Below are 25,103 nucleotides of genomic sequence, written 5' to 3'. Positions count from 1 at the left end.
TCAAATTGTTATCATTAAATTAAAGGCACTGATTAGCCACTAAATGGATTTAAATATAAGCTTGGTGATGGTGAAGGAACCTCGGTGTGATGTTTCCAAATTACTGGAAATAATTCAAATCCACATTCCTGCAGCTTCTCTAGATACTGAGGTCGGGGCGGAATTATCGTTTCTACTTCCTACGGAAGGAACATCCAAATTTGAAGACCTGTTTACAGAACTAGAAGAAAAAGGCCCAGAACTTGGAATCAGTAGCTTTGGAATGTCGGCAACAACCATGGAAGAAGTGTTCTTAAAGTGATTAATGATTTAAAATAAAATGACCATATCCAAGCGCATTAACTCACATTAGAATGACCAGTTCTACTTTAATAATAAAAAAAACACAAGTATGATAAAAGCGTCAACGCTTCACATTCTAAATGAAACACTTCAATGTCATAGAATGGATGCTCTGTTCCATGCATTGTAAATTTTGTCTTGTATGAATGTATCTCATGGATAGGGTGAAAGATGATGAAGGGAGTGACAACAAGGCTCATTACAATGACATAAGAGACCATCACCAGGTACAACTTCACATGACGGACGGAACATCCCTTCAGGACAATTCCAATGAAACAAACCTTGATATAGGTATGGAAGTTGCTTGTTTTGGATTCTGTCGAGGATTGTCACTCATATTGACGATTAAGACGTCTTGAGGTAGTTCATTTGATTTAAGAGATTTGTGTAGGGCGTATTACAAAGTTATTTATAGTACTAACGGAGCCCGGGGTTAATATTGTTGGGAATTATCTGATACGCCCTAAACGAATAGTTGGTGGCGTTTACACATCAGTGGACAATTCCTGGGCATTAACCGACATAACGCATGTTTCCAAAGTATGCACAATTACATTCATTTTGTCTTTCTCATGCTTATAGAAATTAGAACTAATAGTTAGTTAGCCGAAAAAAAATGATGATTAGCCACTAAATGGATTTAAATATAAGCTCCGATTTTAAAAAGTAAAAAAGTTAATTAGGTAGTCACATGGTAAAGTTATATCACATGCGATATTTGTTTTATCAATTGATTGTGAACGTTGTGTTGAATATCGTTAAAAACTTTTAGTGGTCTAATTTATTCACCATTTTTTAGCCTCTGCAACATTTACATGGATGTTGACAAATATCCCGAGTCTTATATCATTTGGCCACCAGTGCGTACAATTAGCGATGTAAATACTCAAAATCTAGCTAGGAAAGCGAATATGGAGTCGACAATTGCAAGTAAGTACTGTTTATATGGTTTACTGTATAAAGACTATTTGGTCATGTTATTCCTTTTGCACTGTACTAGGTGTTTTTAATATATGAAATAAACAGTGCAATTATTATCTATTTTTGGATTAGACAAATTATGATAAGACACAACGATGACAACTAGGCCCCCCAAAAAATCTAAATCAAATTTCAAATCGAAATCATAATACTTTATTTTGATAAAGCAATTTTATTATTATTATTATTATTATTGAGCTGTGATCTACACGGCGAGTGGTACCACAGCGAATACTGTACGTGATGTTACGGATACATAAAAATGAAAGCATAATTCGGTTAATAAGTTAGGAAATACAATAATGGAAAGTTCAAGTATTTTTTATCGTAATATTTTTGTAAATTTACCGGTTGCTAGAGTTGTTTGATTCTACAAGGTAACAGTCAATTGTTGCGGGTGTGTATTGAATTTGAAAACCAAAACAGAACGCATATCTTGTAAGTCAAGTAGTGCTTAGTTTCGATGTAACCATTTTCTCGCAGTTTATTTGGGTCTCTGTCCAACTACTTTTTTAAAAAAGTACACGGGTAAAGGTGACCTTTTAAAAGCATATTCCTTGTTCCGTCAAATGAAAATTATCATCCACTTCTTTTACCTCACACCTTCCTTCGAAAAATAAAAAAAAAATGTGTATGAAATGGCCAACAACCGTTTTGAAACCCGAGATGGCATATGATGTCACACATAATGGCGTATAAAATATCGAAAGTAAACATGCTTATCGTTGAATTTCATCACTTTCAAACTAAAAAACTACTCAACATATTTAAAGTAATTTTAAGAATAAATAAAATTAATTTTGCTTAAAAAATCAAACACGTTTAGAAACATGCGATGCGTCCTTTAAACAATGAACTATAAGTCATATATCTATCCTCATCATTCATCTTCACAATTCATTTTCAGCTCCAATTATTTATATCATCAGTAACAAGAGACACTAATACCCTGTGAAGTATCTTCATTCCAAAATTCCATCATAATATGAAATAGCTTAGGCCTTCTTTATAAATCCAGTGTGTTTGTCCGCGAAAATTCACGCATATTGAAATTATAACATGCGGAACCCATAACAGTTGGAATTGTTTTGTAAAAGTATAATTTCCAACAATATGCACCAACAATTAGTATAACCCCCAGGCCTCGATCCAAAAAACTCTTAACTTATATGCAATATGTAATATACTAATTTACAATTCATTAATATTTATTGGATCACCTGGGGGATATGTGAATTCTTACTTTTTATGTTCTCCAAATAACCGGAATTTCACATTCCATGCACGAAATCTGAATATTTTTCAAATCTATAGGTTTAATACAAATCGTAATATTTAAATATTATAGTTGGGGATTGCTCCTTTGTCTTTTTACGAAACTAGTAATTATTCAAAGTTAATAAATATGATTATTTCAAACAATATTATTAAAATAAAACCGCATCCACGCCATCGTCGGAATCGGGTTATGTACACTTTAAATCGATCGATGTTGTCCCCCCAAAATTTCAAATAGATTATGTGCACAATTTATGAACCTGAATATATATGCAACCGTCTTAGGAATAGTTACAAAAACCCTGCACTAGTTAAATAGTTTTAGTTATTTGATCACTGTTCGTTATCTTCACCTTGCATCAAACAATTACGAAGTTAAGTCCCCCAATCCACTCCACATACAATCGAAATCCGACCATCTTTTTGCCTTTACTTCTACACATTTTCTTTATACGTTACCACACTGTATATATTTTTTAATTAGCTGAAGGTCGTTGAATTTAATGAATATCTGGCTTCACATGTTTCATCTCCGTGCATTCAGTTTTCTTAGCACTGATGATCATGATGAAATCGCTATCGCAAGCCTTGGAGTTAGAGGTCCGAGGGATGCCTAACTCGATAGGCTACTTAGATGTGAAAATATATATCTCGTATTGTTTAATGATTTCTAAAGTTATCGTACAATATATGGATAACATACAAAAATTAGGCGTCCACATACCATTACAAAGGATAAACTGTAGGCTACAAGTCTCTGACCTACAATATTCGTTCGGTTGTTTACGTGTCAACCGATTTGGGCATACGTCTTCGGGTACCGTTATATTTCGACACACAGCTATTCTGGCCCATTGCATATTTCATCCAACAGAAATCAATGTATAGAAATTCATACATACAAATATGTATACGAAAAATATATCTAGTAGTATGGACCTTGTTTTGCTTGTAAATGAAATTCATTGACAAACAGAATTACGTTAGATCTAATTAGCAAAAATACAAGGCAGGTTATTAAGAAGGATAATGATTTTAATAATTCGAAAATGAAAAAAAAGTAAAAAAAATGTTACCGAAAATAGTGTATATTTGATTGTTTCAATTATATTTATCATTTAAAATTCAGTCTCATCAATAAATATGCAAAATCATAACTCTTATGAAGATACATTATTTGTCGAAATGCGCATCTGGAGCATCAACATTTGTACCGTACAAGTTTTGCATTATGACCCCTGGGTCGAGGCCTCTGCTGGTCCCCGAGGGTCTCTACAGCCCAGTAGCAAAGTACTTCGTTACTAGCTTGAAAATACGGATGTATATTTAATTCTGTTATAAAATTTAGAAATTCATTTCAAAATTAAGGATTATCTCCCTCACGCATAGCTCTTATTCTTAGACGAATTTGACTCCACTTTTTTGGCACACTGTTTTCCCCTATAATAGCTCTAAAACTTCATTGTTATTTCGGATTTCAAACATTTCGGTTGAGCATCACTGAAGAGACATTATTTGTTGAAATGCGCATCTGGAGCATCAACATTGGTACCGTATAAGTTTTGCATTATGACCCCTGGGTTGAGGCCTCTGTTGGTGGACTGTTAGTCCCCGAGGATCTCTACAGCCCAGTAGCTAAGTACTTCGTTACTAGCCTGAAAATACGGATGTATATTCTGTTATAAAATTTAGAAATTCATTTCAAAATTAAGGATTATCTCCCTCACTCATAGCTTTTATCCTTAGACGAATTTGACTCCACATATTTGGCACACTGTTTTTCCCTATAATAACTCTAAAACTTCATTATTATTTCGGATTTCAAACATTTTGGTTGAGAATCATTGAAGAGACATTATTTGTTGAAATGCGCATCTGGTGCATCAAAATTGGTACCGTATGTTTTACATTATAACAAAATAGAAAATGTCAAATGGGGAAAAAGATCTTATTAATACTGATTAAAATAGAGATGAACATATATAGTCCAGTCATTCTACGCCAGATTGTGCTGAACCTAGAACTAATTGCAACAGAAATGTTTTCATGTTTTTTGGATAGCTTACAGTGTCCTTTATGCTATATTACAAATCGCCATCAATTGAAATTTGCATTATATAGATTTTTTGAGGTAAAAATCATGGATTTTGAAGAAAAATCGCAAAAAACTGGAAATCATAAATACAAAGCTTTAGTCTGAAAAATAGTCCATTTTAGTTATTTGAAAACTAAATACTGCATCATAAGGAACAAAAATTTAATTTCTAGTACCATACATACGTATTTTAAGGGACAAAAACGTCATTTTTGGTGAAAATTATACAGAAATGTGATTTTCAACAGCTAAGATTGATAATTAACTCTCATAAACATGACAAAGCAAGTTCTATTTTGTAAGCCTCTTAGATAACGTTTAACAAAGTTATCATAATGTTTCGATTCACAGCTATCTTTAACATTTCATATTTTTTCTATATCTTACTGTTTTTAATATTATGAATCCTCGGAATCGGAATCTTCATTTGGGCTAAAATCGTACACGCAAGTTGTGCCTCGACACTCGGTACATGCTATTGAGCATTCTAGTCCATGTTTTCTGCAGTTGCAACGTTTGGTATCACAACTGATTTTGCATCTACAATAAATTGTTTTTAAGAGTTCGTCAGGTGCAGGAAGCATGGTTGATCTTACAGGTAAGCACATATTCTCTTCAATGGTCCACCCAAAGTCCGTCAAATTCATGTTTTCGTCATTACCAGTCCATTGTTTTACTTGATAGAATGCTCTAAGAGAATGATATTTTGTTGCATTTGACGTTGGTGGAAGAGTGTGCACTTCAACCGATGTTGTACATGTAATTTCTAGGGCTATTTATCCTTGAAATGTTACTTTAAATTGAATATACACTAAACTTTTCTCTCTCCGCCACACTGATCTATAGGTTAGAGCGTTCGAATCCCGGGCGTGACAGAACTAAGTCGTTAAAATAGGTATTGACAGTTCCATTGCCAAACGTTCGGCATCAGGTGTGAATGTCACGGGTCCTCGGAGATGACCTTAAAAACGGATGTCCCGTGTCACAGTAGGTGTGGCACGCTAAACAACCCTCACTGCTCAATGACCGTAATTACCGAGCAAAGGTCTAAAGTTGAAGCCCTTCACCGGTCTTGGTGACATCTCCATATGGGTGAAAAATTCTCCCGAGAGACATTAAACAAGAAACAATCAATCAAAATTCTCTCATATATATATGGCTCACGGCGGGTGTGACCGGTCAACAGGAGATGCTTACTCCTCCTAGCCACCTGATCCCACCTCTGGTGTGTCCAGGGGTCCGTGTTTGCCCAACTATCTATTTTGTATTGCTTGTAGGAGTTATGAGATTGATCACTGTTCGTTATCTTTACCTTGCATATATCTGATAAAGTTATTGTTATGCGAATTGCTACTCTAAATTTTATTTAATGGCGCATTAAAGCATCTCATATCATTATAAAGTATGATCTCTCGCCATCAAAAGAGTGATGCAATCTCTAAATTATCTTATATGATATTTTTGTTATGAAATTATATATCATATGAGATACTTTAACGAGCCAGGTAAAATTTTGGTGTAGTGATTACCTGTAAAGCTAAATTCTCAACAAAGAGAAGCACCACAACATATATAATTTTTATTTATACATGTGTATAGTACACATACCTTTTCTTACATAATATAAATTGTAATTTGCATAATGTCCTCAAAGTCTTGTCGGATACCCACGGCTGATCTCGTATTTTACTCATCTGATGAGTAGAAGACGAGATCAGCCGCAACGAAATGATGTGCGTGCCAAAAGGAGGCAGGAAGTCTGGAGGGTCATCTTAACCCCCTGCCTCTCGTGGGCCCTGGGCGAAATCATAGTAGGAGCACAGGTGTAAAGTTCCAGAAGCTATTGGGGTTTAGGATTTTCTGTTGTCAAAATATGTATATAAAGTAAAACTTATACGGTACCAATTTTGATGCACCAGATGCGCATTTCGACAAATAATGTCTCTTCAGTGATGCTCAAAAACAACAACAAAGTGAACACCCGAGTTTGAAATCGCTTATTAACAGAATTTCTAAGCGTTCGGTAGATTTTCTCTTTCAAAATTGCAACAAATAATTTATTGAATATCAAACAAAATAATATATAAATGTTTTGACATTAATTAAGAAGTATTTTCTTGAATAAAATGGAAAAACGTAAATAACGAAATGTCTCGGTACCTTTTTGTTAAACACGCGTTCCATAGATTTAATTTTCGTCTGCATCCCCCTTCTGTCGGATTTCGAATTATTTTGGTACGGAATACTTTTGATTATGATCGTCTGAAGTTAAACTAGAGTATCCTTGATTAAATATCATTTGAAATACGCCCAATATTGGTTAAAGACGGATAAATAACGGTTTTATATTACTTTAGTGCATTATGGGTAGGTAGCGTCTGTTATGTATGGATTTCGTGTTTATTTTATGTAAATAAAAGTTTATCGGTGCTGAATTATGAGGTATATCAACTAAGATATGAACTATTTGTACATTTGTATATAAAACTTACGAAAAAATTCAATTTCGACTGTTTTTAAACCATGATTTCCATTGTCTTGCTATCTCCGGAAAAAAATTATAAAATTCGGAACTGGTTATGGCGGCCCAATGGCCTTATTTTCATTTAACAAAATTAGCAACATTTAAAAATTGTTATAATTTTACTTAGACAAAATATTTATGTGGCGATTTTTGATGGGGTGTTCTAGGGATATAGTTCAAAGTTTTTACGCATATATTTTTTCTGTTGCAATTTGTTCTGGGTTAATTAGTATTATGACTGGACTAATAAATGGCACTCGTTCCTGAAGTAAACGTTGATGAATGTATTAATTTTTTTTTTGTTTTTACCCAATATGATTAAGCAAAATATTACTAAGCATTATAAAAGGAAGAACCGAACACATTATTAAACTACACTTTAGCTCGAGTGTTTGTAATATGGAGGAGCGTCTGATAACGAAAAACGGTTTCCCTCATACAATTATGTAAGAAAAGAACTAAACCTAATGACAGGAAGAAATGTGGAAGTGTTAAGATAAGCAAATTTTCATGGTGAATGCCAAACTACAGATGTGTCAATTCACCTCTTGATTGATAAATTTTTTATTTCTATTGGTGTGAAAATTAGGTTCTATTGGTAACCCCGCTTAATTTCGTTTGCACACTAACCAAATTCTATTATGCAGCAGTATATCAAAATATGATTTTTTAATAAATGAATTCATTTCATAAATGTTATATGGAGTTACATGTATAATGATGATAAGGCATTTTGAAATGCACACAGGTTTATATCATTGTAATAAATGATCCGGATAGGAAACTAATGGAATTAAATAAATGGAACATATTTTACCTGATAATGAGATCACGTGGAAATTGTTCTTATCCTAATGTGAAATGAATTATTTCCATATGGCTAAACTAAATGTTCATGTACGGCTACGTTTATAACAGTTTCCCTATCACCCCCCCCACACACACACACACCATCAATGTAATTTCCTATAGCAAAACACAAAATTTTATGCAACAATTGCTATTGGTGTGCAAAAATAAAAGTGTGAAACATAGGATTAAAATGTTTATTCACTGTCCAAAGTTGTACATGTAGCAGCACGTGTCTTAAATAACAACACTGCTGTCAGAAGCCTGGCTGTCATTGTTTTCAGCGTGTTTACATGTACATGTGGGATAATAATAACAACCCCCAATGATAATATCCCACCCCTCAAATCTGCAGACTTATAAAAGATTCTTAAATGAAGTGATCACTATGCAACATAACTACATGTAATATTGAAACGCACATACATAGGTCAATAGATCTTATTCATAAGTCAACGATTGGATCCACTGTGTTTTCATGTACATCCCTTGAGGAAGATTTTGAGAAACAATCCCTGAAAAACATCGCTCTGTGCAATAAATGGTTATACCTTTAAGATATCAGGATTTATCTTCATGTCATACTTAAATAACAAAGCCAAGTAAAGGGGTACTGAATTGATATTACTTTAAAACTGTTGAATAGTTGCATTATATATATATATATATATATATATATATATATATATATAAGAGGGAAAGGAGGCTAACAGAGAGAGGAGAAAGAGATGTACGAGTATACTAAATGTGTGTGTGTTTTGTAGGAATTAACATAGACATATTTAAATATGTACAATATCATAATTTAATTGCACTGAGTACTGTTTTTGATTCACTTTGATACCTAGAGAACTTTTATGTAAAGGTACATGAAACGTTGTAAAATTGTGACGTTATAAAAATAAAAATCCGGCCAAAAACAATGAGTATTTTGAACGTCAATACCTAAAAATATTGAAAAGATATCGGAAAAAGAATAACACATCTGAAAAATAGATATTATTGGCTTCTGTCCCCGAAAATAATATAAAATTCTGACCAAGGGCCATTTTTGGCTATTCGTGGCTCTAGTTCTTTGTAAGTTTCGATTTTAGCACATATTCAGATCACCGAAGATGCAATGATGCAAGTTATATTTCTTTTGCTCAGCTTTCAACAAGGGGTTTGTAAAGAACAGTGGAATATCAGCTGCATTTCAACAATACCGAGGGCTGTTAGTGAAAAAAGCATTGCATACGTGGCGGAGTCGCTTAATGGTATTTTTTCAACTGGCGGTTCCTGTGTTACTAACAATTTTTGGCCTTTTGACTGATAGGTCATTAGCGAAGTTATCGGACCATACCAATCCGCTACTCCAGCTAGATTTCACCCTTTTCCAAATTCCATTACTACAGTCACTTCAGGACCGAATCCAACGACATTGGCGGAAAACACAACTCGGGAGTTTGCAAATTGGTTCATTAATAATGGCTATAAAGTTTCTGAATATGAGATGACTTCTGATTTTAATATCGATAAATTTTGGCTAGTTCATATGAAACAAATCGGACAAAGAGCTTTCAATTCGAAATTTGTCATAGGGTTTGGCTTTGAAGACAATCAAATCATCAGTTACTTTAATGGTGAAGTGATTCACTCTCTTGGAATCAGTCTGTCGTACACGATGAATTTCCTTCTCAAACTTCACTGTGGACAATCTAAAAGCATCAATACAATAAATAAACCACTTCCACTGAGTAAAGATTTAAGACATTTTTCTCACAATTCAGGTCTTGCAACATTTAAAGGACTTAGTCTCCCCCTTTGTATTTTGTTTGGACTTTCATGTCTAGTGGCGTCTTTCAGTATGTTCCACATCCGTGAGAAGTCCTCGGGGGCCAAACACTTACAAAAAGTGAGCGACGTGAGCTCCAGGGTATTCTGGCTTGCCAATCTGACATGGGATTTTATCCATTACCTGATTCCAATTTTCCTCATTCTAATTTGTTTTGCTGGCTTCCAAATCAAGGCATACACGGAGGACAAGAGACTAGGACTTGTGTTTCTAAGTCTTTGTCTGTTTGGTCTGGCATCAATATCGTGGATGTATCTCTTGCAATTTATCTTCCGATCATCTGCAGGCGGTACAGTAGGAATGAGTATTATCAACACAGTGGCTGGTGAGTAGATATTCCATAATAGATGCAAAGAATGATTTTTATGTTTATATATTGTGATTTTGCATGGCACATCACATGCACTGTGCATAAAGCCATTTATAAGAATAATAAAACAGAGAACATGATAGCTACCATATTCACAACTGCTTGTCACAAATGGACGACTTACATGCGGCCAATGTTTGTAAGTATATGGTTACGTCGTTTGTCAGGGGAAAAAAAACCGCTTTGCAGCTTTTTATGTGCATATGTACATAATTATTCAATTATAACTTTGTAAATAGGAGAGTCATTATTATGCAGCAGGTATTAAATACACCTCATTACCCCATAGTAATGGGGAATTGGGTGGTGTCTTTTTAAAAACACAACCCCTTGTTGTTTCATCTGTCAACGTCAAAGAGATTGTATTCGTTACACAATTATGTCTGCAGGATGTATTAACACAGTAAGTCTACTCTGTAGAGGATTACGGTAGAGTTTTAGTTTTTCTTTATTCTTGTATATATTATCAACATAATGTGTGATAGCAGACATTATAATGATAAATATATGTTACTGCTCTTCGAACAGATGTAATCCCGGCTTCTATGAGTATGCAATATTCTCACCGGAAAGGGAATTCCATGCCAGCAGTAAATTTATCCCCGTGAAAAACCAGTAATTTTTCTGAATTGTAGGGTTATTTACCTTGCTTATGGTCACCTTCCTGCATCCACTAGAAAAGACGACAAGCGCCGCCGAGGACATGGATAACTTGTTTATGGTCATCCTACCGCATTACTGCTTAGGAAACATATTTACGAACATCTATGCCAGATATGCAATGCGAATAGCATGCCAAAAACAAAGTTCATTGACAGAACTCTTAGGTATCTATTTATCTATCGATATATCTATCTATAATTTCTTATTGCTATGTATATGCACGGTAGGATTTGATTTTCATTTTGTTACTTTACACCCAGTCTAATTGTTTTTAATCCTATTGAGATGTCACCAGCTGTAGGTGACGTACCACATATTTTGACCTATGCATAGCGCTTACGGGCGTACCAATAAGTGTTATTTGATATACCAACACCTGCCGCGACACAGAACCTGCATTGTTGAAGTAATATCCAAAACCTGTCCTCTTCACTTTTAAATGGCGTGCGTATGGCGAAGAAGTAGTCACTGCCTACATTTACATCTTGGATGATACCAACGGCGCTCGAGCTCACGATCATCCGGTTACAAAGGAACGCTCTACCACTGAGCTACCGTGACCGGAGCACGCTGGATACATTGTGAAATTCTTTACAATTATAGTAGACACATGTTGCATACAAGAGTGTGTGTATGGTAACAATACTCTTCGGAGTAACGTTACCATATATTGTTAGCTATGACGTGTTCAGATAACATTTCATGTAATTTTGAATTAAGTTAATGTTGAGAGAGTGTACAAGAAGTACCTATCTCAGTCGGTCGCACGATACGAAGAAGTGGATTTCATTTGAAGAATTCAAATATTAAGGTGCTTAATGTAAATGTGAGGTTCCTCAGCCTCTATCAAGCACTATTTTAGTTTAGCCATAGTATTCCTTGTTTCATACATATTCTATGTCAATTTGTGACTTACACTGTGGGCAGTTTAAAGCTAATAATGAGACTATGATAAGGCTAAACTTAATCTAGTGGAGTTTGCTAATTCGTCTTATGATTAGACGTCGATGAGCATGTCTTACCTACAACACTTACGGCTGCACTAAACATGCTATACATGGAAGTGCAGACTGATGCTGAATAATTCTGCATGATATAGCATGCTTCATATCAGCCGGTTATAGTGTAATGTGAAGATAATGAACAGTGATCAATCTCATAGCCCCTATAAGCAATACAAAATAGAGAGTTGGGCAAACATGGACTCTTGGGTACACCATAGGTGGGATCAGGTGCCTAGGATGAGTAAGAATCCCCTGTAGACTGGTCACATCCTCCATGACCCCTATATATTGATCAGTTAAACGAAGTTATACATAGTCAAAATTAGTGTGCCAATAACGGCGTAACAATCGGTATGAAACATGTCAGACAGCATTTGAACTAATGATAGGTTGTATTGGTAAACTATATCGATATGATAACGATTTAATCTGTAAAATCCCGACAATTTTTGAGAAAAGCGTTGAAACCCCTGCACTATCAACTTGCTTGTCAGTAACCTGCCTCGATTTAAAAACTGATCATACGTGGAACAAACTCTTGCGTATAAAAGTCATATGGAGTTGATAATGTAATATTGCTACAAAAATATGGGAAGTTAACAATGGGGAAGCTGATATCATCCTGTATGCATTTTGTATTGTTTCGATATCCTCATCAATCATATTTATTTGTATGAATACATTATTGGTATATCTCTTTGTATGATAGGTACAATAAAGAATTGTCAAGATAACAACTACTTGGAGTGGAACTACCCTGGATGTGGTAAATACCTGCTCATGATGTCAATCCAGGTTGTCGTTTACCTAGGTTTAGTTCTTCTTTTGGATAGCGGAATCATAAAACGTCACTTGTACCCAGCTTTTTTTGGGAATTCAATCAGCAATGTTAATTTTGTCCCGGTCCACAACATTGTACCGGATATAGATGTAGCAAAAGAGGCAAGGAGAGTTGCCACCACTCAGGTGAATGGTCTTATGAGTACTGATAAATAGATCATCAAACATCTGACGAAAACGTATGGTATCATTGATGACTTCGATGCAGTTAAGGGCATAAGCGTAGGAATATCCGAAGAAGATTGTTTTGGTCTATTAGGTCAAAATGGCGCAGGGAAGACGACAACATTCAAAATGTTGACGGGCGATGTAATGATTTCCAGCGGTGACGCCTACATAAATGGCTTTAGTGTTGAGAGTCAGCTAAGGCAGGTAAACAGCTTTCCTATGATATATTTCAGACTTATGATGTGTATAGCAAATGTAAGATGATGGTAATTTGTATTTTTTCAATAATTTTGGACGTTTTTGTAATGTCTGATCTTAAGACTACCAAAACTTTAATTTAGGAAAACTCTATTAACTTCGTTTGTCAAAATTCATTGAACAACTCTTAACAACTAACATAAGGATGGTGAAACAATTATACTATAAGATCTTGAAGTGTGTTAGATTTTGTTTCGATTTTCATTGTACCATACATATAACTTGTAAATCGTCAATGTGTGACGTCTTATCTAAAATTTGAAACTAGTCCATTGAATGACAGAGGGAGATGTAATACATGCATTAACAAGTGTTTCTTTCACATCTAAGGTTCAGAAGTGTCTTGGGTATTGTCCCCAGTTTGATGCGTTGATTGAAACCTTGACGGGGAGGGAAATATTGACCCTATACGCTAGACTTCGTGGAGTGAGCGAGAAAGAGATCAGACGAGTTGTAAACGTTCTGATGGATGCCGTTACCCTCAATGAGTACGCTGACAAACTGTGTGGAACATACAGGTTGGTCTACTGGTATATTAAACACCTTTGAGCGTACATAGTGTATGCAAAGGTGCTATATAAATATGGTATTATTATTAAATACATATCTTAATGAATGCTCCATCACGTACTATGCGCTATTGTATATTCCAATGTATGCTTCAACATGCATGCGTACTTAACGCTATTGTAGTTTTTTTTTTACAGATGCAAAATACTTTAAAACATGTATCATGTTTTATTTGTGTTGCTAATTCAAAGTAATGTATGGGTAGGGTATTACCCCTTTTGGCGTCTGTCACACTATATTTTTGTAAACCTTCACTTTTTAGAACCCACTGATTTTTTAGATACTTTAACGTACATCTGTAGCATTTATTATCACATCGTTATTCAATGCAATAAGGGATATAGTCATTACAAATCGTACTTGTGTAACACTGAACATGTAGATATTCTACCAGCCACTTTTAATTGTTGGGTTTCATATTTCGTAATCTTTATTATCAAGAGTGAAATAACCTATTGAAATTGGTGTCAAAATGTCAAAATTTAAGGGCTTTACGTGACTTTATCGAAAGGATTTATATATATTTGTTTCTCGGTTAATTCGATCCTTCATTTAAAGCGTTGTTATCAAGAGAGGAAAAACCCTATGGAGTGTGGGATCAATAGTTTAAAGTTTTCGGTCACTACTGGACTTCATAGAAAACGCTTGTAAAGACTCTCTACCCTTCAAGTGGCCTCCGTGGCCGAGTGGTTAGAGCATCGCGCTCAAAATCACACGGCGTCTCACCTCTGTCGGCGCGGGTTCGAATCCCGCTCGCGCCGGTGAGTGAGAAAGCTTACCAGTTTACTTTCTGAAGGTCGGTGGCCTCTTCCAAGGTACAGTGAATCTGGGTTCTCTCTTCCACAAATAAAAACTGGACGCCACCAGATAACTGAAAAATTGTTGAGTGTGGCGAAAAATCAATCTCATTGCAATGGGGACATGCCCCACCTTCCGGACTGCTTGGTACTATATCAATTCAGAATTAGTACCCTTAACGTCTGCCTCTTATATCTGTACATGTAAATGTACCTTATTCTAATGATGCCATCGTATTTGGAGATTTCAAGAAGGTCATTCATCGTTCAATGTAGTCGTTTTGCATATCTCGATATAATAATACGTCAAAGAGTAATGCATTTTATTGTGTAGTGGTAGCAACAAGAGGAAGCTGAGCATTGCAATCGCACTTGTTGGGGATCCTCCTCTTCTGATGTTGGATGAGCCTACTACGGGCGTGGATCCAGCGGCAAGGAGACTGGTTTGGAACGTCTTGTCTAAAGTCCGGGCCAGTGGACGGACTCTTGTCTTAACATCACACAGGTAATCTAAGTGTTTTAATGTCTTTGCACGAGATCAATCTAAATAATATCTTTTACAGAATTTTCTTGTGAGTGGTAATCCAAAACATGCTGCACGTATCACCGATTTCCAAATCGAAGTAAGGTATTGAAAGATAAGAGTTGATAGTACATGGGTTTCAATATTCTCATATAATACCATCCTGTTATTTCCCTGGCCGTTATCATTTGGAAAAACAGTCTGTCATTAGATCGAACGTAGTTTGATTTGTTTCTTGCAAGCCATGATCTCGTGGGGACGCGGGTTAGAATAGGTCTTTAGTACTCCTTGCTTGTCGTATGATGCGACTAAATGGGGTTAAATTCAAATGAGATCGCATAGACCGTTGCCCCGCGTCACAGCAGGTATGGTATGTTAAGATCTCTGCCTGCTCAAAAGATGTAAATTTTGTAGCCCTTCATCAGCAATGCGGACGTCTTCACATGAGTGAAAAGATACTTAAGCTACTTAAGCGGGACGTTAAACAACCAACTTCCCAATTGTAAGACCTTTCTATTCATAATGATTGTGACTAGAGATTTATTAGTTTACATCATAAATCCGAGTTGTTAGTTTGCCGTTAAAATCTGTTTCAAAAAAGAAACATAAGTGAGCGACTCTGCGGTGTCCTTCGTTTAGAGTTCACAGGGATGTATCAAATCGACATATGAATGAAAATCCTTATCGTGAATAGATGATACAGCGTCGATATATCTAAATGTCGAGTTGAATGCCACATCAAGATACTTGTTCTTCTCAAATAGGCATTTTAAATAAATTCTGCCTCATAAGAATATAAAAACAGATCAGATATGTCGATTCGATGTATCCTTATGAGCTCGAAATAAAAGACACCACATAGTCGTCCACTTCTCCTTCATACTTAGATATTTCATTGAAAGTAGACATTAAAGGCGAACTGACAACTCAACTGTATAAGAAACGGGATGATTATAGCTTCTTCATCATCAACTTCACATATTTATGTAGCAATATTCCATTATCAACTGCATATAGTGTTATATCTCCACTGATTCGATACGCAAGAGCTTGTTCTGCGTATAGTCAGTTTTTAAATCGAGCTAAGATACTGACAAACAGATTGGTGGTACAGGGGTTTCAATAGTCTCTATTGAAGTCAGCATTTTGCAAATTCTGTGGTCGTTATAACGATATAGTTTGTCAGTACAACCTTTCATTGGGTCAAATGCTGTCTGACGTGTTTCATATCGATTGTTACGCCGTTCTTGGCACACTGTTATTGACTACGGATAACTCCGTTTACCTAATCAGAATATAGGGATCACGACGGGTGTGACCGGTCAACTGGGGATGCTTACTCCTCCTAGGCACCTGATTCCACCTCTGGTGTGTTCAGGGATCCGTGTTTCCCAACTATCTATTTTGTATTACTTATAGGAGTTATGAGATTGAACACTCTTCGTTATCTTCACCTTTCATCAGATAACAAAGGAGCGCAATTCGTGCTCATGGGAATTCCAACAGACTGTTGGTATATCCTATCAACAAAGACCCCGAAGAGATTGTCAATGAGGAACTTTGGCATGTTTTTTTTTATTTCAACTTCAGCATACTTGTGCGTGGAATCAGAATGGTGTTTAAGAAAGTAATTTTTCGGATGAGTGATCACTAGATATAAATGTCTCTAATTTTTGTTTAATTTTTGTTGAAGAAGCAACGGTCTATAATGTCACAAAGTCTAGTTTTTAATTCACCGCGAGAAATGGTCGTGTAAAGTGTTGAAAAAGTCATACGTTTTGATGAAATTCAAGAAAACAGTTTTAATGGTTAAACTGCAACTTTTGTCAAGCTTTTTCCTCTGGAAAATATATCCGTCAACTTAATAAATACATATGATATAAATATGTTTAATTTTTGTAATATTGGAATATATGTACATGCATAAACTGTTTGCTTACAGTATGGAAGAATGCGATGCACTTTGCACGAAAATTGTCATCATGATCAACGGGAAATTTGTCTGTTTCGGTAGTCCTCAGCACCTTAAGAACATATTTGCTCAGGGGTATACACTAATAGTGAAACTAGCTCATGACAACAACGGGTATGCAATGGATTCTGGGCCGTTACTTAAACACTTGGCTACATAATATCCAGGAACACAAATATTCGATGATGAGCAGGGCTACCTAGAATTCAGGATTCCAAATCCTACACTGTCTCTGGCGAAACTGTTCAGAGAAATGGAGAAATCCAAGACGGAATGTAACGTAGAAGATTATTCAGTTCACCAGACTTCCTTAGAGGATGTGTTTCTAGCGTTCACGAGAGGACAGTGGCCCCCTGTGGATAAGAAGCGAAAGTGTCCATGCTGCTTTTGTTGTCGATCAGCATCAGCGTATGAAGGACAAATCATTGGAATGCCTGTTGGAGAAGCTGTATGAGTACGCTATTACGAAATGCAGTGCTAACGTTCTCTATTGTAGTCGCATGTAGTTGACAGGTGTATATTATATCGAACTGGTACTGTCTAGAGACTTGTTTAATTAACATTCAGTTCATTGACCATACCATGAACTAATTTGTCGCTAATATAGCGATGTTTCACCAATGTGTGCGGTGTTTTTGGATATTTTTTTCTTTACATTTTTAATGCATTCTTATTTTGCTTCGAAAGATTTTATTGCGCTTTATCGATGAAATGTTATTGAGAAGATCAACAATTTGGTTAAGTTAGAATGTATGATCTCTATTTTATTTGATTAATGTGTCAATACGTTTTCCTTTCATTGTTAAAAGAGCAGAAATACTTTCGTTGTTATTGGAAGATTTCATCTCGAGGACACTCTTGAAACGTATATTCTAAAGTGTAATTTAGGAACACGTAGTGTATGCATATCTTAATTGAATTTGAAGTACCCGAAAGTGCTTGCCTATCAATATAACGGATCATTACGGTGCTGTTATTGATAAAGTTTTAAAAGATATTTCCCAATAAAAGCAAACCTTTGATTCCCTATACTGAACCTACCTGAACTAAGTCAACCTGAACTAAATCAAGTGGGGATCCTGGTTAAAATAGTTCCCGGATACCCCTTGCTTGTCGTAAGAGGCGACAAAATGGAGTGGTCACTCGGATGAACCCCCCCCCCCCAAAAAAAAAAACCGAGGCCACGTGCCACACTTGTGACATGACAAACATCCCTTCCTGCTCCAAAGCTGTAAGGGCCAATCATAGCCATACATTTTGCAGTTCTTTACCGACAATGACGACATCTCCAATTAAGTGAAGAATTGTTGGATGCTAAACAATATACAACCAACCAAGCAACTGGGGTCATGATTTGAAACATCAATCTTCACTACCATGAAGGAATGCTTGAATATTAATATGAGAATCTTTTTTAAAGATATTTGTTATATATTCCCATGTAAAGCTTTGAGTCCCTGTTTTTGAGCTTTGAGACCATCCTACCCCCAAGGACCAAATTTTGGACAAAACGTAATCTGAACTATCTGGGGTTGCTTGCATCTTAACATTAGTATTATCATTTTTAATGATCTGTTGTTGTTGCGAAGAATTCAAAAAAATATTTCTATACATTCCAATATAAAACCTTGACACCTTTTTGTGGTCCCCTTCTACCCCGGAGGTCACAATGTAAACACACGTGAATCGGCACCACCTGTAAATGATTACTTTTTAATGTGGCTCATCATGATCCCGTGATACAACTCAAGGATTCCTATGTATTGGCATGTAAATGTTGATGCCCTATATTGATCTCGGACTACCCTCTCTCCCTGCGTGGAAGGGGCACTGTATGAACAAACCTGAACTTGCGCAATGTCAGAGTCAGAGGGCTTTTAAGGACAAGTGGTTCCTCAGACGATTTCTGTACAATCCAATCCTATTGTTGCCTTTTCTTGATTATCTCTGAAGGGGGCGTAACCCTTTCTGTGAAGAAACCTGTATTCTCTTCACCCAATAATGATTGATACCAAGTTTGATTTAATATGACCTAGAGACAAAGATAATAATGGGAAACGTTAATAACGAGAATCACGACAACAAATGCCAGACACGTTTTGATCAAAAAAGTTTACTTGAATATTCGGTTTAGGTGTGTTGGAAATTGGTTGCCAGGGCCAATACTTCATATTCTGGTATTGCCTGTATTGCATGTCTATTGTACAATTATTTCCCTGATATCTACATTTAATTTCTATGTGTTATTTTTATCATTAAAAAAACCTCTTATAGTTGTAATCTTCAGTAAATGATACAACTTTTGTACGTATGTAATACAAGAATTTAATATTCCTCTTATGCTCTGCACATATTCAACCAATATGTGAGGGTATCTCCCTTGAAATTTAACACCATCTGGCATAGACTTCAACATAATTTATGATAAAAAATAAATACCATCGCTAGCTGCAAATTCCCTGCATTCTGGACCTTTCAAAGTGTGTTTATATCTCCAGTAATGGCATGCTCAAATGGACTAGAAATCACAAGACGACGAAGAACATGTAACTTAAACTGAAACTGTTTTTATTTTATTTAACGCTTAATTTTGCACAAAGTATTCAATGGCGTTGTACATTAACGGCAAACTGACAACTCAACTGTATGACAAACGGGATGATTTCAGCTTCTCCATCGTCAATTTCCCAAATTCATGTAGCAATATTCCATTATCACCTGCATATGGTGTTTATATATCTCAACTAATTCGATATGCAAAAGCTTGTTCTGCGTATAGTCAGTTTTTAAATCGAGGTAAGCTACTGACAAACAAGTTGATGGTGCAGGGGTTTCAACAGTCTCGATTGAAGTCAGCATTTCGCAAATTCTATGGTCTTTATAACGATCTAGTTCGTCAATACAACCCCGAATTGGGTCAAATGCAGTCTGATGTGTTTCATACCGATTATTAAACCGTTCTTGGCGCACTGATTTTGACTGCGGATAACTCCGATTACCTGATCAGGATTTAGGGCTCACGGCGGTTGTGACCGGTCAACAGGGGATGCTTACTCCTCCTAGGCAAATGATCCCACCTCTGGTGTGTCCAGGAGTCCGTGTTTGCCCAACACTCTATTTTGTAATGCTTATAGGAGTTATGAAATTGATCACTGTTCGTTATCTTCACCTTACATTATAATATAAATAGTTTTAAAAGAATAAACAATACATCATATACATGCAAACACACTCTACATATACTAAACTAAAAACATGTACATTAAAACTGTCTAAACTAATGTGTTTTCAATTTGGCTTTAAAAGTATGTAAAGATTTGGACTGTCTTATTTTAGCCGGTAAACTGTTCCACAGTCTCGGACCAATGGTCCCGAAAGTTCTATCACTGAAATTTTTACGCCTGTTAAAAGGAACAATGTAGCAACTCTCAGAAGATTGAGCGGAGCGTAACATTTTATTTGGTACCTGTTTCGTTAAAAGTTATGTTAAATACAATGGCGCTTCGCCCACATGACACTTATACATGAAGGTCAATAATTTAAATGATATTCTAGAATCGATAGGTAACCAATGTATGTCAATGAGAGAATCCCTAGAGCTGTCAAATTTCTTACGATTTAATACCAGTTTCGCACCCATGTTTTGGATTCTGCATTTTACATATTTCAGGCTGTGCTATGCCTTATAAAATCACATTACAATAGTCCAAATGAGAAATTACTAAAGATAAAACCAAAATTTCTGTAGCTTCCGTTGTCAAATATATGCGAATACTTTTAATCCTAAGCTAATTGATCATAGCTGCTCGGCATTTCCTTTTTATATGTTCCTTAAAATTGAGAGTTTCATCCAAATATGCACCTAAGTATCTTATATAACGTTCTGGTTCCATTTAATCACCATTAATGTTAATAACTTTTCTGCTACATTTATCCAGTTGCCTCCTGCCGCCAAATAAAATGAATTCGGTTTTTGATGTGCTCATTTTCAGTTTATTTGCTTTCATCCAATCGTTATTGATTTCAGCACATTTTTCAAGTTCTCGGATGGCTTTGCTTTCGTTGTGAATGGAGGTAGGGTTAAACTGTTTATTTGCAGTGTGATCATCAGCAAATCTATAAACTGAAATTGTCGGAGGAATAACGTCGAACAATGTACCCGCATACGTAAGGTACAACCATGGACCTAAGCAGCTCTCCTGCGGAACACCACACTGTAACTGACGCAGTGATAATGACGTAGAATTAATGTACACTCGGCAACTACGCGGCCATACGTATGAATCGACCAATGTCAAAGCCGCGTCAGTATCACCGTATTGCGTTTTGAGCACATCAATAAGTATTTGATGATGGACTGTATCAAAACGCGGCGCTGAGATCGATCGCTATGAGAGCTGTAACTTCCCGTTTCTCCATTGCATCTAACAATTCATTCACGCGTTTCAACAGAGCGGAGTCGCAAGAATGAAAACGGCGATATGCAGACTGTTTTTTTTTGGAAGGGGTATCATTTGATATGGTCTTGAAGCATTGTTATTGTTTTTGTAATTAAAACGTGTATATAAATCATTAGTATTTCCCCGTATAAACGAAATACAATCCAAAAATATACAATTCCTAAAGATACAACTTATACACATGTGGAAAGCTGGGAAAATATACTTTTTTGATAAATATATTAACTTCAAATATAGTTTGACGGAAACACATCTGAATATTTACCTGGGTAATCTGAAGTAAATGTCTACGTCTGTGAAATATACGTGGCATTTTGTAAAAAAACACAACAACAACTAAACAAATAAACAAACACCCCCCACACACAAAAAATATTGATAGCCACATTTCATTTGATTGCCAACACTACACAATTTATCTTGGGTAGCGATATTTCATATAAGAATTTTCCTTTACATCTGATCAGTTGATTCTAGCTTTTGATTGACATCAATTGTCAAGCGCCGTTTTTCAATCTTTCCATTATCAAGCAATGGTAGACTATGAAATCGGGGGAAATATTTTGGCATTTCTCCAAGACCATCAATAGCATCGTGCCCAACAAAATTTTCAAGGCAAACCTGTTTTATTTCTGATGGAGAAACTTCATGCGCTGGATCTGTGATGTAACAAACGCAAACTTCTTCATATAGACGCTTGTCAGGTACCCCAACCACAATTGCATTCTGATACCATTTATTGTTATGATTAGTTCTTCAATGCTTCCTGGCATAATTTTCCTTTTACCTCGGGAGATACAGTCCTTGACACGCCCCTTTATTATTATATGATCGTGTTCATTGATGTGCGCAATATCCCCAGAACGAAACCACTTTCCAGGCAAAAGGACGTCGTCATTAATTCTGTGTTCTTGTAGTATTTCTCAAAATCATACATGCTTCGTATACAAAGCTCACCATTCTCATGTTTTCTCAAAACATTTCCATCTCCATCAATGATCTTCATTTCTGTACCTGGTATTGGTTTTCCTACATCACTGGCTTGCGTTTCACCAGGAGCAGTAATAGGGGGAAGCATGGATACACGAAACCCCTCGGTTGATCCGTATGCGACTACAAGAGTCTTGGTAAAAACGCCGAAAACCTTCGTGTGGAGATTGTAAACCGGTTGTCCACCTGTGATGAAGACATCGAGTTTCAACGGTTCTTTGTAATTTTCTTCGTTAGCCGCCAGATCTGAAAGAAAGTAAGGTAACAATAGTGCCGAGGTGCACTGTTCTTCTTTGATTATTTCCCATATCTTCATTGTGTTGCGTCCTGCAATGGCGATTGAGGAATCGCAGAATACCCTAGGTTCCCCTAAATACACTGTTCGAATGGGAGATCCTGATGACCAAGCAAACGATCTATCATTGTAAGTTTTCCCAGAGTATAAATTATCATTGTTCGTTGTATGAAAGTGTGTTTTAGGGATCAGTTTAGGATTTCCCGTGCTTCCTGACGTCGTGAAAATCACGATTACATCCTCAGGGTAGAGTTTAGGAAATTCTACTTCGTTTTCGTCTTTTGACTGCAATACTCCGGCGACATCATCGTAGGATGTTAGATGCTTGCTTTTTCGGAGAAACATCAAACTTGAAATGTTCGAGTCTTTCACGATGCATTCATTGAGTTGTAAAATAATATCTAGATATTCATCTCCTTTGCCGGGGTCTATAAAAACGGATCTACACTCAGCGGTTGAAATTGTATCGTAGACATCTCTGGCGTTGGTGATATTGAAGGAAACGTGAACAACAACTCCCCCTGCCATGATTATCGCTAGTTCTGCAATCACCCATTCTAGGGTGTTGGGTCCAGAGAGAGAGCAATTTTATCTCCCTTCTTGATTCCTTTTCTGATGAGGTAACTGGCTAACTTTGTGGCCTGTGTCTGAAGTTGACGACAAGTTAAGGTTTTCCGGGTTCCGTCAATGCCTCGATAAATTAGAATTTCTTTGTTTGGAAATGCTGTTGTTATTTCGTTGAAAACTTGGGTGATTGTTTTGTACTTGTAAGGAATGATCCGTGGAGTAGAGAGATAACTGAATTCTGACATGACGAATACGTTCCTAAAATAGAAATTCAATTGACTTACTAAAATAACTTTGAATCAAATGTCTGTTCGTTGATACATATTCATTTGTGTATTGTATAAACTGTGTATAATACTTCTTGGATGTGGGATATTCACAACATTTAGTCCTTAACGAAATACGATGATTGTATACGAGTAATGCGAAGGTAGTACTGTCAATTGTGGTCCACCCCTATGATTTTTGCTTTGATCGCAGTTAGAATAGGTTCTCAGTATGCCTTGTTTATCGTAAGAAGCGACTAAATGGGGCAGTACTTCGGATGAGACTGCAAAAACTGAGGGCCCCTGGCCTGACACAACAGTGTGACACAATGAAGACCCTTCTCTGCCGAAATGTCTTAAGCACCGAGCATAGACTAAATGTTGCAGCCCTTCAGCGGAAATAGTTACGTCTCCATATGAGTGAGGGAAAATCGGTAGCAGGACGTTAAACAATACATAACCAACGTATCTACCACCGAATATCTACTGGTCATGTGCTTTCATCTTCATCTATAATGTGTGCAGGAATTACAATTATGCACATGTGATGAGCTCAGATTAAAAGTAATTTGCATTGCAATATTCATAATATCAATGATATCAACGCTACTGTTTCTCTTTTGCAGGATTCAAAATACTACAAAAGCGTCCGAGTATTACAGTTAAAAGACGAAAACAAAATCGAATTTCTTGCACTCAACCCGAGGATGTACTTGTGATTCCCATGACGTCTCGAAGCACGGGAAGACATAAAATGGTCCCTGAAACACGCTTTCATGCAACCAACAATGACATTTTCTACTCTTGCAATTTGATAAAGAAGTCTAACATATTTGTATGTATATTTATGTTGATAATATATTTCTACTTCATACACTGTGTTAAAAAGATAGCATTGCAACCACTATAACAATTCCTAAAGGCTGGTTTGCAATCCCGACTCATAAAAGCCTTCTAATATTAAATAATTTACCTCGATTTAAAACTGTCAATGGGAATGTCAACAGGCTGTAGGAAGACCTGATCTCCAAATACTGCACTTGTACTATCATTAACGGATTCCATCATATTTCTAACGCATTTGGGTTAGGGGTAAAGATATAATGGATTTTATGCAAATATGATTATTGGAGCGCAGAACATCCATCACATATTCCTTTTTACATATTCTGAGCATGTCCATGTCAGCATATGGTTATGTGAAATAAACTGTGTACGTTTGACTATGACGTCACATTCAACAGGGGATGCTTACTCCTCCTAGGCACCTGATCCCACCTCTGGTGTGTCCAGGGGTCCGTGTTTGCCCAACTATCTATTTTGTATTGCTTGTAGGAGTTATGAGATTGATCACTGTTCGTTATCTTCACTTTGCATTCTGACGTTGTGTATTGCTTACTATGGAGGTTGAAGTTTACATTGATCCTAGACACCTGATCCCACCTCTGGTATAT

General features: G+C 36.2%; 1 protein-coding gene and 1 pseudogene across 1 annotated transcript; one reads left to right on the top strand and one right to left on the bottom strand.

Annotated features, from left to right (window-relative positions):
* Positions 1-18,212, top strand: part of LOC125655855 (phospholipid-transporting ATPase ABCA3-like) — a 42,606-nt pseudogene extending 24,394 nt beyond the window's left edge.
* Positions 18,213-22,354: 4,142 nt separating this feature from the next.
* LOC125654723 (2,3-dihydroxybenzoate-AMP ligase-like) lies at positions 22,355-24,701 on the bottom strand. The gene is made up of 2 exons (XM_048884761.2): positions 24,623-24,701; positions 22,355-23,373 (listed from the first exon to the last, which is right to left on the bottom strand). The coding sequence occupies exons 1-2, from the start codon at positions 24,699-24,701 to the stop codon at positions 22,355-22,357; spliced, it is 1,098 nt and encodes a 365-aa protein (XP_048740718.2).
* Positions 24,702-25,103: the final 402 nt, after the last annotated feature.

This window comes from Ostrea edulis, chromosome 7 (assembly GCF_947568905.1).
Source record: "Ostrea edulis chromosome 7, xbOstEdul1.1, whole genome shotgun sequence".
NCBI lineage: Eukaryota > Metazoa > Mollusca > Bivalvia > Ostreida > Ostreidae > Ostrea > Ostrea edulis.
Note: the sequence above shows the minus strand (reverse complement) of the source record. Positions and strands in the feature narration are given on the sequence as shown.